The 12,069-nt window shown below is 32.3% G+C and overlaps 1 protein-coding gene across 1 annotated transcript in view; it reads left to right on the forward strand.

The window, feature by feature from the left end:
- Positions 1-12,069, forward strand: part of LOC130646976 (WD repeat and FYVE domain-containing protein 3-like) — a 31,665-nt gene that overhangs the window by 6,742 nt on the left and 12,854 nt on the right. Inside the window, exons 9-31 of the mRNA XM_057452662.1 lie at positions 156-964; positions 1,508-1,782; positions 1,923-2,108; positions 2,219-2,452; positions 2,967-3,113; positions 3,615-3,917; positions 4,001-4,153; positions 4,378-4,451; positions 4,597-4,758; positions 4,978-5,166; positions 6,158-6,375; positions 6,623-6,796; positions 7,038-7,195; positions 7,394-7,576; positions 7,747-7,911; positions 8,150-8,342; positions 8,435-8,500; positions 8,902-8,988; positions 10,372-10,575; positions 11,181-11,287; positions 11,602-11,654; positions 11,748-11,795; positions 11,921-12,017. Coding sequence (XP_057308645.1) covers positions 156-964; positions 1,508-1,782; positions 1,923-2,108; positions 2,219-2,452; positions 2,967-3,113; positions 3,615-3,917; positions 4,001-4,153; positions 4,378-4,451; positions 4,597-4,758; positions 4,978-5,166; positions 6,158-6,375; positions 6,623-6,796; positions 7,038-7,195; positions 7,394-7,576; positions 7,747-7,911; positions 8,150-8,342; positions 8,435-8,500; positions 8,902-8,988; positions 10,372-10,575; positions 11,181-11,287; positions 11,602-11,654; positions 11,748-11,795; positions 11,921-12,017 — 4,285 coding nt within the window. The remainder of the gene's footprint in view (positions 1-155; positions 965-1,507; positions 1,783-1,922; positions 2,109-2,218; positions 2,453-2,966; positions 3,114-3,614; positions 3,918-4,000; positions 4,154-4,377; positions 4,452-4,596; positions 4,759-4,977; positions 5,167-6,157; positions 6,376-6,622; positions 6,797-7,037; positions 7,196-7,393; positions 7,577-7,746; positions 7,912-8,149; positions 8,343-8,434; positions 8,501-8,901; positions 8,989-10,371; positions 10,576-11,180; positions 11,288-11,601; positions 11,655-11,747; positions 11,796-11,920; positions 12,018-12,069) is intronic.

A 12,069-nucleotide genomic window follows, 5' to 3' on the forward strand; every position in this document is an offset into this window, starting at 1 on the left:
TGTTTTTTTAACACATTTTTTTTGTTTATTTGTTTATTGGAGCTCTTGTTTGCCAGAGAATAATTTTTGTCACATTTAAAGACTAATAATCTTCTTAGATCTTTTTGGCAAATATTTCCCTTGTTATACTGTTTACATCTGCTTTTAAATTTTAGAAAATTTCTGCGTCTCGGCTCACCTCTATGTAGTAAATCTCCTTACGCTGTGTTACGTGGCCCTGATAGAGAAATCCCAAAAACTCTGGTGGAGACCCCATCTCAGAGTGCTAGATCTCATCGACGAGATAACTCACAGGACATGACGTTGCGTGTCACAGATGGAGATATTGAAATTTCTCATGACAATGAATCTGGTATGCGCACACCTTATCTTTGGGAAGCAAACGAGTTTCAATCAATTGATGATGAAAATTTAAGTGGTTTGTCAAGCAGAAATAGCAAAGCCAGTTTAAAAACTAGAAGCTCTGTGGAATCAATGGATGATCTTCATAGCACTAGTGAAGGGGTTGACATAAACACAACAGGAAATAATTCTAATAAGACTGTCAACAATTTGGACGAAGCTGAAAAAAGATTAGACTTAGATATAACATCTGAAGAGAAATCGCCTCAGCTGACTTTAGATTTACAGAAAGTGGATAGTATAGATGATCTTAGCATGAGTATGAATTCAAACTGCAATCCGGTTGATAAAATAGAATCTATGTTGGAGGATGATTTTGATGTAAAATCCATTGGGTCTTTAGATCATTTTAAGCAAGACATATATAGGCTTTGTGACAAATTTGAAGGGCGACCATTGCCACAAAATTTAGTAAAAAGTGTTGTATCTTTAACTACACCACGTGATGTATTGAGTACGTCGCCATTGGAACCACCAGCTTTTATTGAGTTTGATATGACTCAGGATGGATATGCATGTTTGTTTATCCCTGCACTGACTCCTCAATGTGTGCAAAGTAGTGGTAAGTTCATAAAACATTGATCAATAAGTATCTTACGCCGACACCAGGATGTTTAAATTATACGATATAATAATTATCTTTAGCAACCGCCTTGATGTTTAAATTTCAGAGCCTTAAGACACTCATTCAAGGGAGAGATGCTCCCAATTAATGTTATAAAATTATATTTTTAAGTAATGCTTAAACTTAGTCCATCTCTAGATACTTTTTTATTCGTTTGTTTATCTGTACATTGTTGACACCAGCAGATTACGCAAATCACAAACAGTGAGGGCAAATGATTTTTAGAAAAAATTAAATTCACAATTTCTTAGTAGAATAATTCGCACAGTTGACATTTCTGCAACCTGCTAATTCGAACTCTGCTGTATTATGTTGTGCTCAAAGTAACAGCCTGTTTAATGATTGGGTTTTTATGGAAGAGCAATGTTTATTTCTGTTATGATGGTCTCAACAACAAAAAATCTTTCTGCATGTTTTGATAGTGAAGGTTTTTTTTTTACTCTTACAGAAAGATTAAGAAAAACTGCAATTATTTTTTAGCAAATTTAATTCACTCGTTGCGGACATCCAGTACTTCCTCTGTCAACCTTTCCTTAACATCATCTTCATCACAAGCAGAAAGGACGTTTCCTCCTCAAGCTGGTTTGACATACTCTGGTTGGGTCTACTTGGAATGTACTCCCACCATACCATCCATACATTCATCTGTTGGACTATTCACTGTTGAGAAACAATGGGAAGAATTTGGTTCAAAGCGATTAATTAATAGTAGTGTGTTTCAGCTTTATCTTAATCTACAAGATAAAAGCCTTGTGGTAAGAACACCACTGACTTTTTTATAAATTTTTCATGTTCATCTTAGTTCTCTTTTTACATTAGATCTGTTTACTTAAATGGAAACACATTTAATAATAAGACTCACAAAGACTTCTTTTTATATAACTTTTTTGTATAGATAAATACAGAGGACCATTATGTAAGTGACCGCAGTGCAAAAGGTAACACTGTCCTGAGTATCAACAAAAATGAACTTTTTGAACTTCATAAATGGAACCATATCTCTGTTGTACTTCATAAAAGCATGATGAGAACAAGTACTGCCTCTGTTTTCGCTAATGGAAAGTTTATTGGAAATTCGAAGGTGAGTTTTTTCTTGGTTGGATTTTTTCGAGCTGATCGATATATCATTATTATTTATAAGTATTCTGATACAATTTTGTTTTTTATTTTTCACTGGGAAATTTACTTTAGATCAAATACATCCATCAAGGTTCACCAACTGGTGCGGACATAAGTACATGTAAGACTGTTGCATACATTGGTACTCATCCAAAACAGTGTCATATATCAGACCTTGTTTGGCGATTGGGACCAATGGCAGTATTTGAGGAACCTTTATCAGAAGAAAGTATCAATACTATTTATTCGCTTGGTCCTGGATATATTGGTTGTTTTCAAGCTCCATGTGTTCAAGAAAGTTACGAGGTAATGTTGTTTTGCCAATAATGACCTATTTTAGAAAATTCACAAAAGTAAAAATGCTTAAGGTGACTCTGTTTCTTTTTGTACCTTGGCAGGCGCAATTTCATTTAGGACTGGACCCAATTATAAAAAATGACAGAATTTTATTCATTTGTCAGAGGTTGTGTCAGTCAGCTACGATAGTTTTAAATGTTTTCGTATTCAGTAAAAGTGTTATACCGGTAATAACAGCAGTGCCTGAAGAAACTAAGATGGTCATTTTAGGTTTGCAATGTTAAAAATGGATTGTTTTTGTCAAAATAAAATTACATTTCAGGTATTAGACAGTCTCTACTTTATTGTGCGATGCTGTTTTTAATAAAAGCAAGATGAGATTACGGATTGTACTAAAAGATGTCATGTCAAAAGATATGGGTCATATGCATGGACCCACAATAAATGCTTAATTACACTAGTTCTTTTTAAACAATTCAATTGGCATAATGCTAGGCTTTCCTAAATTTTAATTATTATTTAGGAGGATTTAATAGAGCAGAGACTTCCACCTTTGATATCAGAAGAGAAGATATTGTTGACATTAAACCCACATTATGTAACATTGACGACCTTGCTGAAACTGTCAGCTCAATGTGCAAAGTCTGATTTGGATCTACTGGCAACTGAGGTAAATAACAACGCAAGAGTTGATGTCAGCTATGTTATGTCCACCCGTTTGCAATTTATTATGCCCTCAAACTTAAAAGTGCATTGGAATAACTTTGCTAATTTTTAAAGAGCTTTTGACATCAGTGTAAAGCATTCACATAATAAAGTTAGCAAAATAGACATCCTTTTTCAGGTATTTTAAAAGAAAAGGAACACACTCAGTTTGGGCATTACAGATTGACACCAGAAAGTGTTTTAGTATCAGGCTGATTAAGTGAACTTAATAAAAGGGATACCTACTTGCGGAGGAAAATTAAAAAATGAAGACTATGCTGCATAGACAAATAAAATGGTGTTATACCAGGTGTATTGTGAAACGTCACCATTTACTGAAATAAATAATCAGATAAAAACATCGTTAAAAATATAGAACTTTCAACTTAATATACAATCTAAATGTTACATCTTGTCAACCTTTTCTCTCCCTGCTTTTTGGTTAATAATTATAATCCTTTATTAGATGAACATAAGTCCTGAAGACAAACACACACCTATCAAACTGTTGCCAAATTCTTCACTGCATCTTACTGGTGCTAGTCGTCCAATTGGGTTATTTTTTGTTGGCTCGTCAAGCATAAGAATATTCTGTCCAAATCCTGTGGCTTCAGCATTTGTCAGCATTGGTGGAATGTCAATCTTGTTATGTCTGGTTGCTATGGTAAATCAGCTAAGTGAACTTTATGCTTCTTTAAAAGCACTGACTTGTATATTGCAAAGCAGCTGGATTGCTAGAAGAGAAATGAACAGAGTACAAGGATATCAGGTTTGATATTTTATTTGTAGTGTTTTTCAAAATATAAAACAAATTGTTCTGCTGCTGATCAATGTACTTTTTTTTGTTTTTAGATTGTAGCATTTCTACTGAAGAAGAAGAAACATCTCTTGAACACACACATTTTGCACCTCGTCTTCTCACTTGTTGGTACAGTTCGTAGTGATCGCGAATCGGCAACTATCCCAAACATTACAGCATTCAATGACTTGTTATGTGATCTAGAGGTACAGCCTTTTATCTATTGGTGTTTGGTATTTGAATCCTAATTAAATATAGAGACAGTAAGATTTTATAATTTAGTTAAAATTTCAAAGGTAGTGCACACCAATGGAAAACAAAAGCTCAACCCTGATCTGTAACAGCTTATCAACAATGTATCATACATAATTTTTTTGTTTTATTAAATTTTAATCATGATTGAATCCATAAATCTTTTGTTAAACCATAGATATGGCATAATACACCTGCTGAACTGGAACGATCACTGTTCTCACACTTTTATGAGTTGGTTACACAGGGAGTGTAAGTTTTTGTTGTCATTATTTATTGTTGTTTTTATTATGACTTTAATTAGTCTTCTTCCAATTTTATTAATTGTCTTTTTGTTTGCCAATATTTTATAAATTCTTCCCCATTGTATTTCATCTAGTTTGTTTGTTACTTTTAGTGATCAACAAAGAAATATACTGTGCTTGCGAAAACTTGGATGTGTGTCCAGATTGATTTATGTCATTCAAGATGGTGACATTTCAGATACAACGCTTAATACTGTGGCTAGTCTGTTGTCTGTGTTATTGTGCAAAACGAACCAATTAACCGATTTACTTGTGTAAGTTAATTTGGTTTTATCCTAATTTAAAGTTTTTATTATCTAAAAATAAAACTTTAATTACAGGTATTTGTACAAATTAAAAAAAAATTCTTAGTTTTGTAACCCAGAACATCTAAATTCAACTGAAAAAGAATTTCCTAAAGGTAACAAAAATCAAAAACGTTTTTCAAGATTAAGTACATGTATTTTAGGGATTATACTATGTTTTTTATGTAGTGTTGGACAGTATTTATCAAGCACATTGCCAACAAAAGTATCCGAGCAACATATTCAGCTTGATGATATCAATTCGCATGAAAATAAGGAAGAGCTGGACTTACAACGCATTATCAATCATCGGAATGCACTTTTGGACGTGCTGCTACATCTGCTGTTGGGAAATGGTGTACATGGAATGGATGTTCAGTTAGTTGGCTTCTTTAGTTCATTTTGAGTACCTATAACATAAGTTTCGAAGCACAAAAAAATAAATTGCTTACATTTGTGTTGCATAATTCAACACTTCCATACATACTTTAAGTTGTTTTATATTCTGCTGAGATATAGTTCATGTTGTGACTATAATAATCTTCTGCTGGAACTAAAGTGTTGTAACAGCCCTGTGAATCCGAAGGATTTCGCCGACCTAGAGCAAATACTAACTTGGCAAACCGATCTGACAGGTTGACAAGGTCGGCACAAGCAAGCCTATTCATAGCCAACCTGACCATCTTAGCTAATTCACCTGCTCCTGACTTAGTTAAAAGAACTACGTAGACATGAATCTCTATTGCCTGGCCCCTTCGTCGTTGGTAACCAGGTCTTACACAAGAAATCCAGCCATGTGGTTCTTAACTAATGCATGTTAAAACGTGTATGGCAAAATGGGGAGTTCACTTCGACGAGCCAACGTTCCTTCATTCGCTCGACCAGGCCTGATAAATGTGGGAAACTTGATTGACACTGACAAAATACAGACGCTATACTGAGTACTCTCGAAGAATCTTGATAATAGCAACTAAAGCTCCCAGCGAAAGATGGAAACTTCAACAGTTCAATGAAGCCACGTTTTTGATACTTATTTGTGATAAAAGGTTGGTTTTCCTGACGTAATAAATTAATTTCCTCCGCATGCCGGCCATGGAAAGAATATAGGTCAGCATGTACAAGCCGATTTCAATTTAATGAAGGTATGTTTTCAGGTCGGCATTGCCGAGTGCCGACCTAGATTCACAGGGCTGTTGTAAGGTCACTTTTGTACCTCGCATAATGTTTTTTTTAAGCTTTTGTTTATTTTCAAAAAATTTGTTTTGTGCGATATTATTTTCAAAATTCTGTTTAAATTTAAAAAATAGGTTTCTAGCGGTTATCAAAAATCAAGGTCGATAAATCATAGATTGATATTCTTATCTTTCAGGTTTGCAGAACAGTTGTACACTACACTTGGTTTTGACTGGATTCTTCTATTCCTTGGCTCAAATATTCACAAAACAACAGTGTTAAGAGGAATCCGAATGTTGTTCAAGATGCTTTCAGATTCAACTGCATTGCACAGTTTTCAAAATGGGACAGCAAATGGGTATTGGCTGCTAGGTTCGGAAGTCCTCACAACCAAGAAAAGCAATATTGCAGCCGGTAAGAATTTTAGGTTTTCCTATTGACTTTGAGTTTACCAGTAAAAGTTCAACATCTCGCCATTTAAAATTTAACAACTCACAAGTAATTACTCTTGTCTCAAAAATCTCATTTTTTTCCTGCTCTGTTTTTTAAAGATCTTTATTAAAGTGAATACCTACCACTACATGTAATATTATTATAAAGCATTTTACGGATATGAAATTACTTGTGAAGGTTATAAGTTTTTGTATTCGAATTTTCGTAGGATTTAATGTTGCTGAATCCGAAAATTCTCCATCACCATCAGAACATGAAGTCAATCATCAATCGTACAAACAAAAAGGGATACCTTTGTTGACCTCTCTTCTTGAAGAACATACTGATCTGACAGAAGTTTATTTCCTCTTGTTATCTTTACTACTCAAAAATAGTTTGGATGGTGTGTATGCAGATTTAAATTAACTTTTCTTTACTTAAAATTTTGACCACAGCTTATTAACATCTACTTTGTTTAAAAGATTAAAAATTGTTAATCATAACCCAACCAAACGAGTGATTCTTTTTTATTATTTTTTTTTTCTGTCTGTCTAGTTACGATCAACATATAATTACTCAAGGATATTGGAACCGTTTTTTGTGTTTTGTGTCGTGTAATTTATTAATTTCTATTTCTTGATCAGGTGCTGAAACAGGTTTAAAGTTAAACATTGAAAGTCTATATTTAATATTTTGGCCTCCAGCATCATTGGAAAAAATCAAGGAAAACAATTTGGTTAAAATTTACTGCTTGGATGCAATAATTATCTTACTGCATTTGGTGCGGAAACTGATGAGTCAGGTAGAGAAAAAGTAGCCCTTTAGGTATTATAAATGTATTCAATGTAGAATCATAAACATTTAAGGTTATGATATAATATGTTATTTGTCAAAGGCACAAATAGAGAGAAAAAAAATTATTTTGAAATGGCATATAAAAAGTTGTCATCTGTATGGAAAATTTCAATAAGTGTTTTAAAAGATTTTTTTTTCTGTTTAGACACCTTTAGCAAGTGTTCAAGATGACAATGTTCCTTCCACTATTATTCAGTTCTTGGAGTTTTTATGTCAAAACGTAGCAGAAGTAGAACAATTTTGTTGCAAGGAAACATTCTTATCTGCATTATCGTCAACTTTGGTGCCACTAGAAGAAGATAAAGAGTTGGCTGAGTTTAACGTAGAGGTATGCAGATGTTTTACCACAGTTTACTTTTATCAAGATTCGTTTTGTACAACAAATAAAATTCTTTGTATGTCGAAGAGTTTAAATTTATCAATGGCTTATCTTTGCTGCATACAACTTAAAAAGGTATATTTAATAATGTTCTTTTAGACAATGTTATCTTTTTATAGGAAGTCAATAACGAAGTAGATGGAGGACTTTCTGTAGATGGCTTGACACTCTCTAGTCATCCTTGTAAAGATCTTGTGATTACTTTTTTAAGAAATATTGTCATTCAGAACATGCTGCTGCATATGAGTGGGAAAATAAGTGCTTTTACAGATCTTGTTTTGCAGGTTGGTGGTTTGTTTGTTTTGTATTTTATAAACATGTTTGGTATAGTTTTTAGACTGTTCAATTTTCATTGTTTTCTTGTTTTATTAATTATGTTTTTCGGTAAAAATAAGCGTATTGTTGATACAATTTTTTCATTTCAACATGTAACCAAAACTTATTAATAGCTTCTTCAGCAAACAAACATTTGAGCCTATAATGTGGTTTCCCTTGCTACCATCTCTTTCTCTACTTTTTAAGTCTATTTCCTCATCTGCAACAATTGGCCAGCAACAGAAGTATCAAACATCGTTAATCAACGCTGTCATTGAAGAATACACAAATGGTACTGTCTGGAAGTCGGTCAGTGGCAAACGAAGTGATGCAAATTTTTCAAAGTTTTTAATGAATGGTGTTTGTTTTGCTGTTAAAGTTGTAGACAGGCTTTGGCTAGGTTGGTTTATGTAGATTTAACTGCACTAACAACAAAACAATGTTTAACCGCTTTTATCTTATTTATATCTTATAATATTTTCTATTTTATAGGAAATTATGTTAGTTCCTACAAGATATTGCTTCAATTTATTATCCATCTGATACAGAATTTAGAAAGTAAGTTACAGGAAATTTTTATAGCATTTTTATTTTGAAATTTTGTCTTTATTTAGCTGCATTGATAGAATAATTTTATTTGATAACAAAAATCTGTTAGTAGCATACTCTTGATAGAAATCCGAGCCATTAAAAGTTTGTTTATTAAAAACCATAGGAAAAAAGGGATCATGGTGACGCTGGGGATATTAAAAAAATCTTTTTTTGTGGTAGATTTGTAAGATTGCTTTCTTCAGTCACAACACCAATATGTTTTTATTATTTTTCATGACAGTTATTCTCAATTTTAAATAAAGTATTAAAATATTATTATTAGCAAATTATACGCAAAATATAAAACAGAATGAATGAGATGACATAATTAGTTTAATAGAAAATGTTTTTACGATTCTAACCTGTAGGTAATGGAATGAATGTTGATTCACCATACCATTCATTGAACAGAGTGTTTTTACATCAATTCGCCAAACCAGCATCAAGGCTAACAGGTACAAACTGTGTTCCACTGTTTTGTGGCCCCGTAGTTTGGTGGTTATAACTGTCACACTTTGTGCAGGAGACTGGGTTTAAAATGAGTGTTGAATACTCTAGGACTCTCCACCAAAGCCATGACCTCTCCTGGAAATAATAGACAGGGTATATCCCTCGACATTTGTGAGACCAGCCATGTAAAATATGCACATCTATCTATTTTGTAATACTTTCTTTGATCTTAGGGTTGAAAGTGATGTTGAGCTTATGTTGTAGAGTTGTTCATAAAGTTATTTTCAAAAAACTGTTTTTGTTCTTAAGATGTTTGTATTTGTGTATTGTATGTATTGTAAATTATCTTGACTGGACTTCAGGTCCAGTCAGGATAATTTACCACTGAGAGCACTGAATCGCACACGTAAATTCTGTGTGAGTGATGCATGTGTGATCAGAAAACCTCATGCAAATTAATATGCCTGAGCTGTTTAAAGTCGAAAATTTATAGATCTTTTTCTGCTGTAATTTCAATAAACTTTCAGAAAAAAATGTAATTAATAAAGAAATTAAATAATAAATAAACTTAAATTAATACCTACTCCAATTTAATTAACAACATTTAATTTATTTGGGTGCAGCCACAGGTGAAAATAAACCAATTAACATTAACTTAATTTCAGTTAAAGGTATATGGGTGAAGGAGCCTTCAGTGTTTGGAGTTCGTTGATTAAATCGTCTCCTGACTCTTTTGATCTTCGATTTTATTGTAATTTCAATAATTTTGGACTGTGTATGTGAACATATTTTTAGTATTGTCCAGGAAGTGCTGTTCTTTTATCTGAAACGTTTCTTTCATTATACAGCCTCTCTATTCCGTGTTGGCACTTGGTATTTGCCAACATATTATATATGTGTTTTCAAAATCTTTAACTTCTTAACGGTAATTATTTGCCCTCTGTAATTTGCTGAAGTAAATTATTTGTGTGTGTGGGCGTGTGCACATACGATCGCAATGGTCTTCTGACCAGGCCTGTCAGAATTACATTAATTACATTTAAGTGCTTAAAATTTTGTTTTTTAAATTGTTTAAAAAGCTGTTTTTATTTTTGAGATATTTACATTGTGTATAAGTTATGGTGCCATATTTAAGGAATAGGAGAATTGGACATTTTGGTAACAATTTCTGTAATAAAAAATTGTAAAAATTTAAACATCAATAGTTTTGGACTGTGAAGACATCTACACTCACACTTTATCAATGTATAGATATGTACAGACGAATTGATTATCATAAAAATATACCATTTATCTAAATTATTGGCTGGTTGCAACAAGTAATAGATTAATCTGTTTTCAAAATTGTATTTAACATTCGTAACCATTTTTCTATATTTCTATTTTAGACCAAACCCATCTTATGGAATTACTTCACGATTTAACCAGTAACAGCAAAATTGTGTTTTCTCCACAAAACCGTGATTCAGAATTTATAGCTTGCTTAACACATTGGTTACTTATGGTAGGGTTACAATCTAATTCGCGACAGTCAAGTAGAAGGGTTTCATTTAGTGATATCTTTGATGCAGATGAATCATTTGACGACAGTAGTATGTGTTTTTTTGGGTTATTTAAAACTTACAAACTAAAGTATAACAACTAAAAAATGTCTAATGTTAAACGATTTATATTAATTTATAACTTCAACTTTCACTTTCACTTATTTATTTACTCATTTTTGCAACTACATAATTTTCTGATCAATTTGATTTATATGGTATTATTTTGTGAATAATACACAAATCCTAAATGATTCTAATTCAAAAGCCTGTGCAAGCGTATGTTTGATCATTGTCGTCCTGATTGTCATTGTCATCATCATCCATCATTTGTCATCATTATCATTATCATTGACTTAACGTCTGTTTTTCATGCTAACATGGGTGGGATGAAGTATAATAATGACCTTTTAATCTGATCTAGACTGTGTTAGTTCCAAGTTCAAATTCCTCTGCATTAAGTCTATCCTTTTAATTACCCTAAAAGGAAACTGTCAGTTTCGCAGTGACCATCTTATTTCTTTAATTTATTAAATCTTATGATAAAAAAATTTATTTTTTGGGCAGCTAAGCTACTAATGCATCAATGCAATTCTCAAAATCAACCTTACCTGCTCAACAAAACAAATTTCCTCTATTAAGTCCAAATTTTTTAGGTGTTACTGCAATAACAAGTAATGATGGTGATGAAACAGCTTTACATCAACTCATGACAGCTGCCTCAGAGAGAGTTTGGAATGTTTTCTATAAACATAAGAAAGAAGTATGAAGCGCTATTTTAGTTTTTATGTTTTTAATTATGTTGGTATTGGTTTATTTCACTGTTAGTAATACAAACCCATTTAAAAATGTTGTAAAGGGTTATGTTGGTGTACAATAAGGTTGGAGGAAGGTAACAAAAGTTCATTTGTTAAATAACTTTTCCCTAAAAATAAGAATAAGAATGTAAAGAAGAAAACTTTGATTTGTGCAGGCACGATGTTCATAAGTGTTTGACTGTAAAGGCTACTTCCATTTGTAATTTTTTAATTAACAATGATTTCTAAATATTTATTTTTAATAATTTATTTATTTTAGAATATAGAAGAAGTCTTTGGTGTTCAATCATCTTTTGTTTCTTATGAACCAATGTGAGATTATGTTTTTTCTATCCTTTTTTTTATGACAGTGAATATACTTGTTGTTCTCCTAATAATACACATACTTTGTTTTATTTATTTTAGACCAGTTGCATCTGGACGAGCTGTTGGCCTAGATCTTCTGGGAGCTAAGTAAGTTTATCTATTTTTTGCATTTGTATCATTATGCTGCCAAACGTACATCATGGTCAGAGTTTTTCCTCAAAGCTAACTAGCTGCTAATTTTTAAACACGCTACGAATTATATTTCACTTTAGAAATTTATTCAGTGAGCAAGCACTTAGAAGTTGGATAATATTTTATAACAATGAAGAAAGAAAGAAAAATGAGTACTTAGCTGCTCCTCTTCAACGGGTTTGTTTACTCTTTTTTTCGGTCATTCAACTCTTCTGTACAAAATACATAT

The sequence above is a fragment of the Hydractinia symbiolongicarpus genome, chromosome 6 (genome assembly GCF_029227915.1).
Source record: "Hydractinia symbiolongicarpus strain clone_291-10 chromosome 6, HSymV2.1, whole genome shotgun sequence".
Taxonomy (NCBI): domain Eukaryota; kingdom Metazoa; phylum Cnidaria; class Hydrozoa; order Anthoathecata; family Hydractiniidae; genus Hydractinia; species Hydractinia symbiolongicarpus.